A 19,804-nucleotide genomic window follows, 5' to 3' on the forward strand; every position below is an offset into this window, starting at 1 on the left:
CCCGTTCCAGCTCTACTGTATCCTTTTTATACACTGGTCCCCAAAACTGTACACAATATTCCATGTGTGGTCTGACCAGGGATTTGTATAAGGGCAAAACTATGTCTTTATCATGAGAATCTATTCCTCTCTTGATACATCCCATTATTTTATTTGTTTTAGCAGCAGCCGCCTGGCTCTGGTCACTAAAATTAAGTTTACCATCCACCAATACCCCCAAGTCCTTTTCAGCTTCAGTTTTACTAAGTAATTGACTGTTTAGAACATAATTATACTTTTTGTTTCCATGTCCCAAGTGCATACATTTATCTACATTAAACCTCATCAACCATTTCTCTGCCCATCCCTCAGGCTTCCACAAATCCCTCTGTAATGCTAAACTATCGACCTCAGTATTTATTACTTTACACAGCTTAGTATCAAATGCAAATATTGAAACTTGACTGTGTAAACCCACTACAAGGTCATTAATAAAAATATTAAAAAGTGGCCCCAATACTGACCCCTGTGGCACTCCACTGGTAACATCAACCCAATCTGAGAATGTGCCATTAATGACGACCCTCTGTTTTCTATCACTAAGCCAATTACTTACCCAAATACACAGATTTTCTCCTATTCCCAGCAGTCTCATTTTATATACCAACCTTTTATGTGGCACGGTGTCAAATGCCTTTGAAAAGTCCAGATATACACCATCCACAGCGTCCCCCAAATCCAGTCTTGAACTTACCTCCTCGTAGTTCCTGTCAGACTAATCTGATTGGTTTCTATCTCTCATAAACCCATGCTGACGCTGGGTTATAAGGTTGTGTACAGTGAGATACTCCAGGATAGCATCTCTAATAAACCCCTCAAATATTTTCCCCACCACAGCAGTTAGACTCACGGGTCTGTAGTTTCCAGGATCACTATTTGATCCTTTTTTGTATATTGGTACCACATTTGCTATGCGCCATTCCTGTGGAACATAACCAGTCCTCAGTGAATCTTCAAATATTAAAAATAATGGTTTGTCTATCACCGTACATAATTCATGCAGAACCCGGGGGTGTATTTATCTATCTTAGTGGTTGCGACGCGGCGCCGTACCTCTTCCTGGGTTAAACTGTTGACATTATAAAAAGAATTAACATTATTCCTAATTGTGTCTTCCACCAGGGGATTTTCCTGGGTAAAGACAGTTGAGAAGGCGACATTCAGTAGATTGGCCCTTTCCTCATCTCCTTCCACCATGACCCCCATGTTATTTCTAAGGGGACCCACACTCTCTGTTTTTAGTTTCTTATCATTTATATACTTGAAAAATAATTTGGTATTATTTTTGCTCTCCCTGGCAATATTTCTCTGTCTCTATTTTAGCGGCCTTTATCTGCTTTTTACAGGATTTATTTTTCTCTAGAATCCTGTAATGCCTCATCGCTACCTTCACGTTTTAGCACCTTAAACGCTTTATCTTTCTCGCTTATTGCTTTCCTTACAAGACTAGTTAGCCACATAGGGTTTTTCTTGTTCCTTTTATGCTTTTTCCCATAAGGTATGTGTTTCTCACAGGACTTTTTCAGAATATATGAGAAAAAGTCCCATTTTTTGGGGGGGCTTTTGTCTTTGAGAACATTATCCCAGTCTATGCCTTTAAGGTCTTCCCTTAGTTGCTGAAATTTTGGCCTCCTGAAGTTTAGAGTGTTGGTTGCCCCTTCACTAACGCTCTTAGTAAAGCGTAATACAAAGTCAATGATATTATGATCACTATTCCCCAGGTTCCCCCCAACCTGTAGTTTTGATACCCTATCAGGTCTGTTGGTTAGGATAAGGTCCAGCAGTGCCCCCCCTCTTGTTGGCTCCAGGACTAGTTGCGACAGGTAATTGTCTTTTGTTGTTGACAAGAACCTGCTACCTTTGAAGGACCTGCAGGTTTCTGCCCCCCAGTCGATATCTGGGTAATTGAAGTCTCCCATGATAAGTACTTCACCTTGCTTTGAAGCCGCATCCATTTCACTTATCAGCATTTCCTCTGCTGCCTCCATTATATTTGGAGCCTTATAACAAACCCCTAGTAATATTTTATTGTTTTTCCCTCCTCTTATCTCAACCCATAGGGACTCCACATTTGCGTTACTGATGTCATCTTGCAGGACGGGCTTGAGGCAAGAATTCACATATAAACAAACCCCTCCACCTTTTTTATTTATACGATCCTTTCTAAAAAGATTATAACCATCTATAGTAACAGCCCAGTCATAGCTACTGTCCAGCCATGTCTCGCTGATTCCCACTATATCATATTTCCGCTCCAACATCAAGAGTTTCAGTTCCTCCTTTTTGTTTGTGAGGCTTCTGGCATTTGTGTGCATACACTTTATATGGTTTTCTCTGTCCGTATTCCTTTTGTCCTTATTCTCCAATCTCATTCCAGCCCCCCTTCCTCCCCCATGGACTATGACTCTTCCCAGCTCTCTATGTACGCTGTCTATTTGCGTAGAGTGGTTGCCCTCCCCCCAGGTCTCTAGTTTAAACACTCCTCCAACCTTCTAGCCATTTTTTCCCCTAAAACAGCGGCCCACTCCCCATTGAGGTGCAGCCCATCCCTACTGTAGAGCCTGTAGCCGACAGAAAAGTCAGTCCAGTTCTCCATGAACCCAAAGCCCTCCTTCCTACACCAACTTTTGAGCCACTTATTTACTTCCTTCATCTCCCGCTGCCTTTCTGGTGTGGCACGTGGTACAGGCAGTATTTCGGAGAAAATTACCTTTGAGGTCCTTGCCCTGAGCTTATGGCCTAAATCTCTGAAATCATTTTTAAGGACCTTCCACCTACCTCTTACTTTGTCATTAGTGCCAATGTGGACCATGACCGCTGGTTCCTCACCAGCCCCTCCCAGTAATCCGTCAACCCGATCCGCAACATGCCGAACCCGAGCACCCGGCAAACAACACACTGTTCGGTATGCACGGTCTTTGTGACAGATTGCCCTGTGTGTTCCCCTAATAATCGAATCTCCCACTACCAGCACCTGTCTGACCTTGCCTGTGCTCCCATTACCCTTCTTACCGGAGCAGACATTCCCCTGGTTGCTAGCGGCCACGTCTTTCTGCAGCATTGCTACCCCAGAGCTGATATCCCTCTCATCCGCCAGCCTGGCAAACTTATTGGGTGCACCAGATCAGGACTAGACTCCCTACAACTCTTCCCTCTACCCCGCCTTCTACATGTTACCCAACTAGCTGGCCCCTCACTCTGCACCTCCATACTTCCCTCCCCACACCCATCTTCCCCAGAGAGTTTGTGCTCCACGAGCAGCAAACTTTGTTCCATATTATCAATTGCCCGCAGCCTTGAGACTTGCTCATTTAGATCCAGAATCTGGGCTTCCAGATGAGCAATTTTCACACATCCCACACAGCAGTATTCCCCCTCGAACAGCTGTTCAAGGAAAGCATACATGGCACAGGATGTACACTGTGTAGCAATGCCACTTATGGAGTCCATTGTTCTAATGGGGATTACAATAGAAATATGCACAGAAAGAAGAATTTACAGTCAAAGTAACACAAAACACAGCAGTTACCTGCCAAAGCCCCTCAAACTTAAGTCCCTTAAACCTAAGTCACACTTAAGACACTGCACACACTTCGGATCAATGCACACTCGCCGCCAAGCTCGTACACCCGCTTTTCTGATGCTTTTTTTTAAAGGTTATGTGCCACAAAAATCTGCAGAGCTCACTGCAACAAGATCTGGCTGCAAACCACCAAACAAACTGACCACAGAAGTATATAAAGGCTGCTAATTAGATAGCCACACCCCACTATTAATTAGGCAGCACCTGTGACTATACTGTCTAGATAAGCAAGGTGATTGCCTCCCTATACCCCCCACACAATATACAGATTATGCAAGTAAAATACCTTCAGATCTACTTGGTTGCAATAAAAATCACACAATGAATATCGGGAAATAAAAATGTAGATTCTTGGGATGAATGTTTTGGCCGCTTGAAGTAGGTGGCAAGTGAGAGACTTCTTGTATTTGTGTGGTGGCATATCAAACTTGAACAAGAGGGTCGCTTCAGGAGTGCTTGGGATCGTGGTACCAGTAATGTTTTTGATACAGGAGAGTATCGTGGGCCAGAAATGATTTGAGCTTGGGGCAATACCACCAGATGTGGGTCATGGTGCCGCCATTAGCTCCGCAGCTCCAGCAGACATCAGGAACTTCTGGGTACTATAGGTGCAATTGAGCGGGTAACTGGTGTCTGGTGGCAACCGCGGATCTCTGAGTGAGGCAGAAACATTTTGACTATTGTGGTTGGGAGAAATGTTTTCCCAGCTCGGTCTCCCAAGCAGCGCAGAAGGTGGGGAGAGAGGAGCGTTTGGCTTTTAGTAGTTTGTAGATAAATGATATGGCATGAGGTGTGGGGTTGGAGTTAAAGCATGCCTGTTCGATGTCAGAGAGGGGGCGCGACAGGTTATTATGATTCTTAATGGAGTCGTAGAAGTGTTTGAGCTGGTTGTATTTGAGGTAATGTGTGGGAGTGAGTGTCTCGTGGGGTAATAGGAATTGTAGGGGCTGTAGCGTGGGACCCGCAAACACTTGTGGGAACCTAAACGGTTTGGTATGAGGGCGGCCAAGAAAGGGGGCTTTGGATTGCCCCGGTGGAAATGCAGGGTTGTCTGTAATCGGGAACAGAGGGCCTTTTAAGCCTATCAAGGAGAGTTTCTTTCCTACTCTCTGTAGGGTTCGGATTGTGTGGGCGGTAGTGAAAGAGAGGGAGGTGGAGGCTCGATGGTGGTGGCAAGATGAAGCACTAGGTGCGCGAAACGATTCGTCCCTTCAAAACGCTCCCGCGTTACCATGTTCCTGGAAGGATCCGAAACATTTTACTTACATTATAAGAGTTACCAACATGAGGAGAGAAAAAGAACTGGACCGCACATCCACACATGATACAATGATCTACTGCCACTAGGCTACATTATATAACGAACTCGAGGTTCTTAGTTACGTTTTGATCAAATTGTATAAGCCCACCAACCACTTCAAGGTGACCTCTTTTTGGTGGGTCCCTACGCTATTGTGTGCGGCATCACATGGCGTCCACCACCGCCGCAGCACAGCGCTGGCAGGGACCAAGACCTGGTTGCCCCCCAGCACCCGTACTGGCAGGCATAGCCCCCATGGCTCCAGGCCCCCACCAGCACCGCGCAACAGAAGCGGCAGAAGCCATGCAATACCGCACCATGTGAAGTGGTTGGTGGGCTTATACAATTTGATCAAAATGTAACTAAGAACCTCGGGTTCATTATATAATGTAGCCTAGCGGCAGTAGATCATTGTATCATGTGTGGATGTGCGGTCCAGTTCTTTTTCTCTCCTCATGTTGGATTATACGAGTTACCATTCTGAACCGGTTAAAAAAGCTGCCCCTCACGGACAGTATCTCAGCCTTAGGCGGATTAACAGTGATACAAACGGACTTACAGGCCAAACAACTTACTACAAAATTACATACAAGAGATTACCCTATTCCCTTACTTACACAGGCCTATGAAAAAGCGCTACCCGCCGATCCCACTCGTTTGCTGAGAGGTAGTAATAGAAAAGAGAACAGAGAGAAATTCGTTTTTTCTTTCGACTATACCCCTATGGCATCAAAAATTAGATCAGTGATCTTGAATAATTGGTTCTTAAAACTGACCAGCAACTAAAAAATGTGGTCGAGTCAGGTCCCCTCATCACTTTGACGGAGTAGAACCATTAAAGACCACCTTGTTCGAAGTCGTTTGACCATCAGAGAAAAAAATTGGTTGGAGAGATCTATACCTTTTGGAAATTTTTGTTGTGGTAACTGTAACAGACACAAGACTATATAATTAGTCCATCATTAGTCCCCATATAATTAGTGAGCACTAGACTACTCCTTGACCATACATATATATCTCAAGTGTTATCACAATCACACCCACAGATGCTCATGACTCCACCCCTACTCGGATATCTTCCGGCCTTCGTGATGACTTGTCGCCAATCAGCTTCCGGTAATAGGATATAGTCCTCCTTGGTATCTTCATCTAATCCTTCCTTAGGCTGGAGCTCTTGTACTTGGAACTGGTATCCATCCATCAGGTCTTTGTCCCAAATGGTCTTGTTGACTTCCCAGGGATGGTATTTATTGCCTACCTGAAACAATAGGACTTACCATGGAAAAGTGTCCGTGTATCACCTTTCCATAACAGATGTTTATTTATTGCCCTCCTGAGTCAATAGAATTAGGCCTGCAACACACAGCTCTCCTGAGAACCAGGATATTGACACCTCGGGTCTGTGGGTAAACCTTTCCTGTGGAGATTGCAAGGATATTACCATTTGTTCCTTTAGAAAAGGCACATAGATGGTCTATGGTCTATTAACAATAATCATTGCCGCATCCCAAAATGCCCAATCTATCAAAATATAAAATGGTTATTGCCGGCAGTGACCCCCATACCGGAAAATAGCGCCCAATGTCCGAAAAACGACCTTTACAGCATTTTACATCACAAATAAATGGAATAAAAAGTGATCAAAATGTTGCATAGTCCTTAAAATGATAGCAATGAAAACGTTGGCTCATTTCTCAAAAACATTACACCTAACACAGCTCTGTACACCAAAGTATGAAAAATTATTAGCGTCAGAAGATGGCGAAAAATTTTTTTGCTTTTTCGCACAGTCGTTTTGAAACTTTTGAAAATGTGTTAAAACGCAATAAAACCTATATAAATTTGGTATCACCGTGATCGTTCCGAGCCAAAGAATAAAGTAGAGGTGTTATTTGGAACGTTCTGACCCTACAAGAACGTGACGTGAACGCAATTGGAATTTTTTTCCAGCTTCCCAGTACACGGCATGGAATAATAAATGTGATGGAGAAGTAAAATTTGTTACGCACAAAATAAGCCCTCACACAGGTCTGTACTCGGAAAAATGAAAAAGTTATGGACTTTTTGAAGGTGGAGAGCGCGAAATGAGCGGAAAAAAAAACGAGCTATAGTCTGTTGATGTTTATAAAAGCTGCTGTAACCCTATTTGAACATGTTTTTTGTTTTCTTTCTAGATCTTGTTACAGAGAGTCCTACAACACCTACATTGGATGGACATGTTACCAGTTCCAGCACGCCAGCTGTTATTACTGCAGTGGAAGTTCTCCTATCAAGCAAGAGTACAATATCTACAACATTACAATCCTTTTATATAACAAGCTCGCCTGATAATAGTACATCTGCTTTAGCAGATATGTCATGGACTCAATTCAATATTATTATCCTAACTGTCATTATCATTTTAGTGGTTCTTTTAATTGGATTTGTGGGAGCTGTGTATACATATAGAGAATATCAGAGCCGAAAGCTCAACGCTCCTTTCTGGACAATTGAACTAAAAGAGGACAATATCAGTTTTAGCAGTTACCATGACAGCATCCCTAATGCCGATGTTTCTGGTCTTCTGGAAGATAATGCAAATGAAATTGCTCCTAATGGCCAACTCACTTTGTCTGCTCCTATACACAACTATAAACCCTGAAAAAGATTTGTAAAATTCATATACAAGGTCAACTTGAGGAAAGGTTGCAAATTAACATTTTCAAGAACTGAATGCGCTGAGTAATTAACTCAGCATTCAATATTGAATGTGGCATTTTGGATTTTTTTTTATTTAATAAAAACAATGGCTTAATCTTCAAGTTTTAAACAAGGAGTGTACTTTTTATGGTTTTAGATTGTTTAACCCCTTCCCAACATTTGACGTAATAGTACTGCATTGTGGGCGGTGCGTTCCCGCAATTTGCGTTCCCAGAAGTTACATCAAACTTCTGGCCCCGGGTCCTGGTCGTAGCGGGGCCAGAAGCAGGGGGTGTCGGCTATATATTATAGCCGACACCCACCTCTAACTCCAGTGATCGGAGTTTTCTCCGATCGTGGGTGTTAACTCCTAACACGCCACGGTTGCGCTGACCATGCCATATTAGGGGCATTTGACAAGAATTGGACCCCCTTGCGTCGCTTAACGATCGCAGCCCCGGGACTGCAAGTGCCAGGGGCTGCGCGATCCTCTTCCTGAAACCGGGTCCTGCATTCTGGCAGGACCCGGCTATAACACACTGAGCATGCGCAGCACAGAGCATGTGCAGCACAGTTACATTACACAGAGTAATACATCTGTATTACACTGTGTAAGGTGAAGAATAGCTTGAACAAGCGAAAGTGAATAAAAACAGTTAAAAACATTGCATAAAAACATTTTTCGATAAAATTTAAATTAATTAAATAAATAAAGTCCCCTAAACACATGTAATAAAGAAAAAAAAAAAAAAACACAATTGCCCAAAAAAACTCACATATTTTGTATTGCCGTTTCCGTAACAATCCGTACAATAACTCAGAAACATTATTGGGCCCGCTCGGTGAATGCCGTAAAAACAAAACACGAAAAAACTCGCCAAAAATGTAAATTTTTCATAAAATCTCTTCACAAAAATGTTCTAAAAAGTGATCAAAAAAAGTTATGTGCGCCAAAATGGTACCACTTGAAAGGACAACTCAACACATAAAAAATTTAGCCCTAAACTAGCTCTGTCAACCAAAAAATATTAAAGTTGCGTCTCCGAAAAGATGATGATGCAAAGACAAATGAGATTTCCTCTATATTAGTTTTTTTCCAGTAAAAATAAATGAAAAACTATATAAATGAGGTATCTCTGTAGTGACCTATAGAATAAAAATATTGTATTTTTAGTGTACGACTCCCAAAAAATACAAAAAGAAAGGAAACCAAAATTGACAATTTTCTTTTCACCCATACATTCAAGAGTTAATAAAATCTCATGAATAAGCTATTGACCCACTAAGAAGAAATATTTGTAAAGTGCATCTCATGTCGCAAATAATAAACCCTTGTATGTCCAAATTGCCAAAAAAATAAAGATTGTATAGCCAATAAAAAGTGACAATGCATACTCTGCTCTGAATGGCGCAGCTTCCTTTTGATGCCCTGGCGTGTGCCCATACAGCAGGTTACCACCATATATAGGGTATTGTTATACGCGGGAGAGATTGGGTATTACATTTTATGGAGCGTTTGGGTATTTTATCCACTGAGAATTTGTACATTTTTTGAAAAACACATTCAAAATTGTATCCGATTTTGTTTTAACCCCTGTAAAACAATGAAAGGGTTAACAAACTTCATAAAAGTTGTTTTACGTACGTTTAGGGGCGTAGTTTCTATAATGGGGTAATTTATGGGGTTTTACGTTTATTTAGGCCTCTCAAAGTGACTTTAAACCTGAGCAGGTCCCTCAATAGCAGTATTTTGCGTTTTTTATGAAAATGTGAAAAATCGCACCTAACATTCAAAGGCCCATAACATCCTACAAAAATAAAAGTATGCATAAAAAACCATGTCCACATAAAGTAGACATTTGGTGAATCTTGGTTATTAAGTTTTTTTTGCTGTTATGACTATGTGTGGAAAAAGTAGAACATTTTGAAGTTTGAAAATCAAGAATTTTTCAAAATTTACACCAAATATTTGATTTTCTCATAAATAAATGCAAAACATATCACCAAAATTTTTCAACTAACATGAAGTACAATGTGTCACGAGAAAACAATTTTAAAATCACTTGGATATGTCAAAGTGTTTCAAAGTTATAACCATTTATAGTGACACAGGGCAGATTTGAAAAAATGGGCCATGTCAGGAAGGTGAAAAGTGGCTTCGGCATTAAGGGGTTAAGGCTTGCTTTGTTTTTGTTTTTGTTTTTTATTGCCCCATTTATTCAGTGTGTCCATTTTTTGTCTTCCACCTTTTGGTATTAGCTATAAAAACAAGAAAATCATTTTAAGATGCTCTACATATTAGAGTTTTATTTCTCTGGATTTCGGAACTAAATTATACATTATGTGGATATCATGTAAATCATTAGAAATAGAAATGTAAGACAGCAGAAGGTAACCTATTTCCATGTAAAACTAATGCTCCCAGAAAAACGAATACAGTAATAAAGTAATATCAGGACAGTCCCAGAAATTTACGTACTATTAAATGCACAATTCATTGCAAGGATTAAGGGAATGGCGCATGACTCCAGGGTACAAAGATCAAAAAGGCCCTGCCTTCACAAGAATTAACCATCGTTATTAAAAGGCTGTCTTTAAATAAATAGTGTTAATCTGAATAAGAGGGTTGTATCTAGGATACTGGAGCTTCTCCAAGCTGCACTGTCAATCCACATTAAAAATCAATATTTTTTCACTTCATTCAAGCGGTTTTAAAAGCTTTATTTGATGAAAAATATTTCTCCATTTCTACTCATTTTGAGGTAATAGAAATACTTCTTCCTCAGGCTTACATAACATCAGTTAATGCTTTGTAACATACACATTTAAATACATAAAAAGGCCCCAACTAGTGATCATGTGACAAAAATGGTTATGTGATATACAGAATCATTCCTTCACAATGGGGCACATTTACTTACCCGGTCCAGTCGCGATCCAGCGGCGCGTTCTCAGACACTGATTCGGCTCTGCCGGGATTCACTAAGGTCGTGCGTCCGATGTCCACTAGGTGTCGCTGATGCGCGGAAGTCCGCCGAAATTCACCTCCTTCATTCCGATGTATGTGAGTGCTATTTTTGCGACACAATTTTAAAAAAAAATGTCTGTTTTTTTCCGAATCCGTCGGGTTTCCAAAAAGCCGCCAATTTCTGTTGCATGAAAGCCGGTGCCAATGCGCCACAATCCGATCTTGGGCGCCAAAATCCTGGGGCAATTCGGCCAAAATTCGGGAAACCCAGCGGAAAAACGCAATTCGGACCCTTAGTAAATGTGCCCCAATGTTCTTATGACATTATCGTGATCTAATATTCAAAACATTCTTCCCCACAGTATCTGTTCCCGGCCAGGCCGCCAGATACATGTCTAGGTGATCTTCCGGCACAAAAACTAGAACGTCAGCAGGCAGCGACACTGCCGCAATGTGGTTTATATAAGGTCAGATTGCACGGCCGGGAACCTGAAGAGATGCTGCGGGTAAAAGAGTACGCCAAGGAACAGCATGTGAGTACTGAAAAACTAATTATTTTCATGAACTCTATTAATTTAATACGTGGAGTTTTACCTCAATATTTCATAAATGGATTGTTATATTATTTAATGTATTTTTCATTGCTACTGCTGTTTAGATGATTAAATAAAAATTAGCATATTGAATAAAATTGAAGATTTAGGCTTTTAGGTAAATTCTGTCATCCTTTTATATTCTTCCCTAAATTTTGTCCTTTTTATGGTGCTGACTATAACTGCTTACCAACCTTGAACAAAATGTACGTCCAGGTCAGTGTCTAGTTCACAACACAAACCACACATATAAAATGGCACTATGTCCATAACAACCCTTACAATAAAATAAAATCATCACTAAACCAGTATAGAGAACGCAATTAAAAAAAAAAAAAAAATCCAACCAAACAAAAAAAAGCAAAGTGATCGAAAGGTCATATTTATGCTACAATGATTCCGATAAAATGTACAATTCCTCATACAACAAATAACTAGAAAAATGAAACAAAGTAAAAAAAAAATTATCAGAATTGTTTTTTTCCGCATTCCCACAAAGAAAGTTAATAAAATATAATCAATGGTCTATAGACACCCCAAAACATACTCCTTGAGGTTTATATACACTTTCATTTACCTTCTGAACATTGTACTAGTATCTGACACATAAAAAGAGAGATGAGACAGATCAGCAATGAGATGATGAGATCCATGAGATGCATTTTATACACAATGATACAGTCAGCTCTGCTACATATCTGCTCTCACACTATCAAATCTGATGTGCCTACCTCTCCCTCCCTCCGGCAGGAAGTGAGTGTGTATCAGTTAGACTTTGTCCTGGAATGCAGGGAGGAAGGGCTCCTGCAAAGAGCAGAGAAGATATCACCTCCACAGCAACAGGCAAGGTGGCTGCCGACTGTAAAGTCAGAAGATACAGGGTCAGAAACCAGGGGCAACTGAAATTGTGTACACCAGGACTGATAGAGACCGGTTGGAATTATATCTGTAAAATGCTGTATTTTTGTTAATAACAGTGAATTAAAGAATATGTTATTTTGTTATCCCGAGTATATTTAAGAAACTTCTCTTCGTGGGAATACCCCTTTAAGGTGAAAATGACCTGGGTCTTTAAAGGGTTAAAGCTCACTGAATCTATTGTTTATTTTGTGGTGAATGGCTGAAACGTTTCTCTTACTTCCAATCAATATTATAAATTCTTTTGACCGGTAGATGTCTCTGTCCTTATCTCATAATATATCTCCTGTCGATCCTATTACATTATGATGTAATTTACCAATTTGGTCACTCTGCTCCTCTTTTTTTTTTTTTTACACAGCCTGATATTTGCATTTTTGAAACAGAAGACTTTCCCCAGTTATTGCTATTATAGTTCCTATTCAGTAAGCCTTTCTTTCCTAGAGGATGCCCCTTGACCTCTGTAGGGACAGGAAGAAGAGAGGTTAAAGGCCTCCCACCCACATCCTCCTGCCAGTGTTCTTCCTGTCCCTACAGGGGTCAGGTCAAGAGAAGTTCTCTCTCTCTCCCCTCCAGGTGGGGCGTGGGGGGACGTCTCACTCACCAGGGTTACGCCGGCCTATTGCAGGCTGTAGTTCCCCTCTGGATCGGGTCTGCGGTCGGAGCTGTGGCGTGCCTTCCCTCCCTTTGCCTGGACGATTCGGACTGCTTCCTCTTCCTCTCCAGGTGGATGCGGCCTACGCATGGACACATATTCAGACTCCGTTCCCAGGAATCATTCGCACTTACGAGATGCAGCAGCCACCTGCAAGGGGGATGGGCTCCCCGATAAGGTATTTAAGCGACTATTCAGGGGCAGGTCATGCTGATCTGAGGTCTAAATGGGTGTGCAGACTGTATCTTTGCCATCCCAGACATCATTATGGCTGATGAGGCAATCTTGGGCCTACTCCACCCTCCTGGTCATGTAAGTGGTGTTGTATGGCATGTTCTATTGTGTATTAGAACCCCAAGTTTGTATTTTCTTTGCCTCCCCCCCCCCCCCTTAGGATCAAGGGTCTAAGGGGAAAGGCAAGGAGGATAGATCAGAAAGATCTGAAAAATCTAGCAAGTCTGATCGTTCTGTGAAGAGTAAGACCGCTGCTAAGAAGTGTAACATGTGTATGAATATGCCCTATTCATACGTGAAGCCCATATGCAGACCTTGTATGGAAAGGTTTATGCGTGAAGAAAAAACGTTCTTTATGGATGAATTTAAATCTTTTATTGAAGAAAAAGTGGTCGCATCCGTTGCCTCGGCAACACAAAGAGATCCTCCCTCCAAAAAACCCAGACTGACAGTGGTTTCTTCATCGGATGAAGATAACTTTGATTCCGAGACTCCTTCCTGCTCCTTAGCTGATACAGAGGATCAGGATTCCCAGAATTTCAGTCAAAAGCTTGATTCTTGCCATCTCTCAAGTTGAAGATTAGGAGAATCTCTTAAAGGCTATATGTGAGACCCTCAAGATTGAAGAAGAAGTTCCCTCTATGTCTGGGGAGGACAAGCTTTTTGGGGGCCTAAGGGCTAAGAAACAGTGGGTCTTTCTGGTTAATGATACATTGATGGGACTAATTACTGAAGAGTGGAAGGATCCAGAAAAGAATGTTATTATTAGAGATGAGCGAACACACTCGTCCGAGCTTGATGCTCGTTCGAGCATTAGCGTACTCGAAACTGCTCTTGCTCGGACGAGTATTTCGCCAGCTCGAGAAAATGGCATCTCCCGCCATTTTGATTTTTGGTGGCCAGAAACAAGGCCAATCACAAGCCAGGAGACTCTGCACTCCACCCAGCATGACGTGGTACACTTAAACGTCGATAGACTAGTCCCTGCCCGCGCTGCTCGCATCATTCTCTGTCTGGATGCCGTAAGGGAGAGAGCTGCTGCTGCAGGGATAGCGTTAGGGTGTTATATTAGCTTACTGTTAGGCAGGAGAGAGTCTACAAGAACCCAACAGCCCTTATTAGGGCTACAATAGCGTTATATATATTTTTTTTTTGGTTTGCTTGTGGCTGGGCTTGCTGGCACTAGTAGTGCAGCTAGTACCATATTGTGAGGAATTTGCAGGGAGACTTGCGACCGTTGTGTTTAGCTCTTAGTGACACACATATCCACCTCAAACACCGAAGTGGGACAATTTATTAGGGGTTTGATTTGAATTAGGCACAGTCTGCTCATTGATTTTTTTTTTTTTTTTTTTACGTTTATTTTTTTTTCAGGCAGGCACAGCACAAAATCCAGTTGTGTGTTGTCAGTGTAGGTTAGAAACTAGCCATAGCAATAGGATAGCATCGTTTTGTTTAAAAAAAAAAAAAAAAAAATTAGTTTACACTTTAATTTTGAAAATGTTTAACCCGAGGGCGTGGGCGTCCAACTACTGCAGGGGTCAGAGGCCGTGGTCCTGGGCGGGGTGAGACACCACCTGCTGATGAGGGAGCAGGGGAACGCCGCAGAGCTACACTCCCTAGGTTCATGTCTCAAGTTACTGGGACTCGTGGTAGAGCACTGTTGAGGCCAGAACAGTGCGAACAGGTGATGTCGTGGATTGCGGACAATGCTTCTAACCATTTGTCCACCAGTCCGTCTTCCACGCAGTCCACCCATGTCACCGAAATAAGCGCTCCTCCACCTCAGCCTCCTTCCCCCCAGGTCTGCCCCCTCCCAGGAAAATTTGGCATTTGAACCGGCATACTCTGAGGAATTGTTTTCTGGACCCTTCCCAGAGTCACAAACCACTTGTCCAGTTGCTGCTGAGCTCTTTTCCGATGCCCAGGTTTTCCACCGGTCGCAGTCTGTGGGTGACGATGACATTATTGACGTAGTGGAAGAAGTGTATAAAGAGGTGTCGGACGATGAGGAGACACGGTTGTCAGACAGTGGTGAAGTTGTTGTCAGGGCAGGAAGTCCGAGGGGGGAGCAGACTGAGGGATCGGAGGATGATGAGGTGACAGACCCAAGCTGGGTTGATAGGCCCGGGTGAACACAGTGCTTCTGAGACGGAGGCGAGTCCTATAGCAGAACAAGTTGGAAGAGGCAGTGGTCCCCACCACTGCCTCTTCCAACCTGTTCTGGTATAGGACAGACGGAGAGGCAGGGCCAGAGCTGGTGCATCAGAGCCAAATGTTTCACGTAGTCAAGCTCCCGTGGCGAGGGCTAGATTTTCAGAAGTCTGGAGGTTCTTTAAAGAAACACCGGATGACCGACGGACTGTGGTGTGCAACCTGTGCCACATCCAGGATCAGCAGGGGTTCCACCACTACCAGCTTAACCACCACCAATGCTAAACACCCCACTCAATGGAACCAAGGCCGTTCAGCCGGGCACACCACTGCTCCTTCCCCTGTGTCACCTGCTGCCTCTGCTAGTCAGCCCCCTGCCCAGGACCCCGGCCCAAACACCTCCCGTGCGAAAACCACACCTTCGCCTCCACGATCCTCCACAGCATCCACCATTCTCCATGCGCAGCGTTCAGCTCTCCATACCCCAAATGCTGGAGCGCAAGAGGAAGTACAGTGCAACCCACCCACACGCCCAAGCCCTCAACGTCCACATCTCCAAACTGCTTAGCCTGGAGATGCTGCCCTATAGGCTGGTAGAGACCGAGGCCTTTTGCAACCTCATGGCGGCGGCCGCCCCTCGGTATTCGGTCCCCAGCCACCACTGCTTTTCCCGATGTGCCGTCCCAGCCCTGCACCAGCACGTGTCAGACAACATCATCCGTGCCCTGACCAACGCCGTTTCTGACAAGGTCCACCTGACCACGGACACTTGGACGAGTGCTGCCAGGCAGGGCCACTATATATTGCTGACGGCACATTGGGTTAACTTGGTGGAGGCTGGGACCGAATCTGATCCATCGGCTGGTCATATACTGCCGACGCCGAGGATTGCGGGGCCTACCTCGGTCCAGGTCTCTCAGGCCTACTATGCCTCCTCTGAATTACCATCCATGGGCATGGGGCCATCAGTCGGTAGCTCTAGGCACAGCAGCAGTGCCGTCGCTAAGCGACAGCAGGCGGTGCTCAAACTGCTGAGCCTAGGCGATAAAAGGCACACCGCCCAAGAGCTATTACAGGGCATCACGGCGCAGACTGATCTGTGGCTGGCACCGCTGAACCTGAAGCCAGGCATGGTTGTGTGCGACAACGGCCGTAACCTGGTGGCGGCTCTGCAACTCGGCAGACTGACACATGTGCCATGCCTGGCCCATGTGTTAAATCTCATAGTTCAGCGTTTCCTCAAGACATACCCCAATCTGTCTGATTTGCTCACGAAGGTGCGGCGCATCTGTGCGCATTTCAGGAAGTCCAGCACAGATGCTGCCACTCTCAGGGCAGCGCAGCGCCGCCTCCAACTTCCCGCTCACCGACTGTTGTGCGACGTGCCCACGAGGTGGAATTCAACATTAACCATGTTATCCTGAGTTTACCAGGCAGATTGTAGACCAGAGCGATTGTAGACTGCCAGATGTCAACTTCCACCAGAACTGGTAGTCAGGTCAGTCAGCTTCCTCAAGTCTACAATGAGGAGTGGACGTGGATGTCTGATATCTATCAGGTGCTGAGTAACTTTGAGGAGTCAACACAGATGGTCAGTGGTGATGCCGCCATCATCAGCCTCACCATCCCGCTGCTTGGCCTGTTGAAAAACTCTCTGGTCAGCATGAAGTCGGAAGCTTTGCGCTCGTTTGAAAAAGGATTTGTGAAGGGAGAGCGGGATCGTTTAAAAACAGATATAGCACTTTGGGAAGGATGGTCATTTTTATAGTGTTTATTTTTCCCAGCCAGGATATCTTTTTCAATCCCTACTTTGTGAGATCTGATTGGAGATGATGAAGGAGTGTTTTGTAATTGTTTGAGAATATGGTATCTGATTTTGCGGTTATTTTCACCCCCAGATAAGTAAAAGCCTCTTTTTCCCATGTGAAAGGCTATTTTTTTTGTAGAATTTTTATCACCAATGCTCATTGCCGTACATTTTGACAGATTGATTTTGTGGTTGCTAAAAAATCCGAAGGTTTGCAGGGTCTCCATTAGATATGTAAGTGACTTTTCTGGCTTGGAAAGGTATATCAATACGTCGTCTGCAAATGCTGAACAGGTGTATGTTTCGTCTTTTATTTATTTTGGTCTTTTAACTCCTGATATTTTAGGATGGGATCTGATGGCTACTAGAAGGTGTTCTATAACTAGTGCATATAATAATGGGGAGAGGGGGCATCCCTGCCTAGTGCCATTATTTATTGTGAACGGGGGGGAGTAAGTACCATTAATTTTAATTTGGGCTTAAGGGGAATTTATATAGTGCTTGAATTTTTGACAGCATATTATGTCCTATCCCTATTTGTTTCAGGGTCACTTCCAGGAATCCCCAGTCCACCCGATCGAAGGCCTTTTCTGCATCGAGCGAGAGTGCTAAAAAAGGGGTGGATGTCTTATTGGCTTGGTGAATGAGCGAGAAGGTTTTCAGGTTGTTGTCCCTGGCCTCTCTGTTTGGGACAAAGCCCACTTGATCTGGTTGAACCAGGGATTCCAAGAAACGAGAGAGACGATTTGCAATGAGCTTTGTTTTTATTTTGGTATCGTGTTTATTAAGGAGATTGGCCTATAACTTTGGCATAATTGTGGGTCTTTCCCTTCCTTTGGGATTACGGTGAAATACGCATGTAAGAACACTGGGGGGAAAAGCACTGAGTCTGAAATTGCATTGAACGTGTGTAAGAGCGGAGTTGTCAGCTCATCTAGGAGGGTCTTGTAGAAGATGGCTGTGTAGCCGTCGGGTCCCGGGCTTTTGCCATTCGGAAGTGCGTTTATTACTTCTTGTAGTTACTCTGCTGAGAATAGTAGGTCTAATTGTTTTGACTCGTCTTTTGTAATTGTGGGTAAAGCGGTTTACTCGATTATATTGAGAGAGTGTTATGAGAATGTTGTCGATGGAGCTGGTAGATTATATAGAGAGGAGTAGAATTTCGTGAATGTATTGGCTATTTCTTCAGTTTTATGTACTGTGGGGCCGGGACGTTTTGATGGCTGGAATATAGATGGTGGCTTTTTTGTCTCTTAACGCTCTTGCCAAGTATTTCCCTGGTTTATTGCTCCATTCGTAACATGTTCTGGTGCATATCTGTTTTATTCTCTTTTGGTTAGCCTCTAGTATGGAGTTTAATTCATGTCTGACTAGCGTAAGGTGGCTAATTGGAGGGATTGTTTAGGTTTATTTTTGAGCATGTGCAGTTTTGTCGTAAGTGATTGTAATTTGGATTCGGCTGGTCTTTTTGTACGCGCCCCGTATTTCATTAGAATCCCTCTGAGGGAGCCTTTGAGGGTTTCCCATTTTAATGTTGGAGATGATGTATCGTGATTGTGGTCTTTTATGAACACTTCTACCATCCGTTTAAGTTCTGAAAGACATTGGGGTTTTTTTCAGGAGTGATTCATTTAATTTCCAGTTATAAGATGATCGTTTTTGGGGGGACAGAGATAAAGTGAGTAATACCGGGGCATGCTCTGAGATAAAGATTGACCCTATTTTGGAGGATTGGATTGAGGAGAGTAATCTATGTTGAAAAAACGCCAGCTCACCCTTGAGGTATACTTCGAGTCAGCAATCCTCCCGGTGCACGGACCACCGTGTAAGCCTTCCACGGAGCAGCAAGTGTAGCATCCAAGAACAAATCCAGCACTTTCACGGGAGATGCAGATATAATCAATGATTCTTTATTTCCAAGCTTCCAAGCTATTTCCATGGCACATCAGACCATGTGTGCCGTTTTCACTTTGCTGTATTATGGATTTTAAAGCTTGGAAATAAAGAATCATTGATTTTATCTGCATCTCCCGTGAAAGTGCTGGATTTGTTCTTGGATAGTAAACTATGTTGTGTGAAAATATAGTCTATCCTGCTATAGGAATTATGAGCTGAACAGAAGAATGTGAAGTCTTTTGTCTCTGGATTTTGCAGTCTCCATATGTCACAAAGTTGTAGTTTATGCATGGATTTTTTTATTTTATTCAATTTGTTATAGGAAACTGCTGATTTTCCCTTAGAGGTGTCTAGTAGTGGGTTTATTGCAAGGTTGAAGTCTCCTGCCACGATTAGTGATCCTCTGGCGAATTTGCAAAGGTCATCTAAAGCGTTGATTATAAAGCTTGTTTGCTCTATGTTCGGGGCGTATAAGTTTGCTATAGTGAATTTAGAGCTTTGTATCTCGCATTTTAAGAAAATATATCTTGTTTTTTTGTCTATTTTCGTATCAATGATGTTGTATTGTAAGTTTTTGTGTAGAAAAATCGAAACTCCCTTTGATTTCCCATCTGGGTATGTGCAGTGAATCACATTTGGATAATATCTATTCTTGATCACTGGTGTGTGGTTTGATTTAAAATGAGTTTCCTGAATACAAAGTATATGTACTTTTTGTTTGTGCATTGTGTCACGATTACACCCGCGATCCTCGGTACGGATTGAGGGTGTACCCGTGCCTGATGCCGCGGTCCCCGCTCCCCCAGCTCTCACTTACCTCTCCAGGCTCCGGCCTGCACTCTTGCTCCCAGCGTGTAGGCCGCATGCTTCTTCAATGCAGTCGCGTGCTCCTGCCACTAGAGGGGGCGCGCGCGGACTTCTCCCAGCCTTAAAGGGCCAGCGTCCTACTTATTGGCTCTGGCATTCCTGGCTCGGCTA

At 43.2% G+C, this 19,804-nt stretch overlaps 1 protein-coding gene across 2 annotated transcripts in view; it reads left to right on the forward strand.

Moving 5' to 3' along the window:
• The window catches only part of MEGF9 (multiple EGF like domains 9), a 31,643-nt gene extending 19,477 nt beyond the window's left edge, over positions 1–12,166 (forward strand). Inside the window, exons 2-3 of one of the 2 annotated variants that reach the window (XR_011849590.1) lie at positions 7,097–11,102; positions 11,913–12,166. Coding sequence is in view for 1 of the 2 variants with exons in the window: in XM_072122909.1 (XP_071979010.1) it covers positions 7,097–7,563 (467 nt within the window). In the remaining variant the exon portion in view is untranslated. Of the gene's footprint in view, positions 1–7,096 lie in introns of both variants that reach the window. The other variant, XM_072122909.1, reaches the window with a different exon arrangement.
• Positions 12,167–19,804: the final 7,638 nt, after the last annotated feature.

The sequence above is a fragment of the Engystomops pustulosus genome, chromosome 9, assembly GCF_040894005.1.
Source record: "Engystomops pustulosus chromosome 9, aEngPut4.maternal, whole genome shotgun sequence".
Lineage (NCBI taxonomy): Eukaryota > Metazoa > Chordata > Amphibia > Anura > Leptodactylidae > Engystomops > Engystomops pustulosus.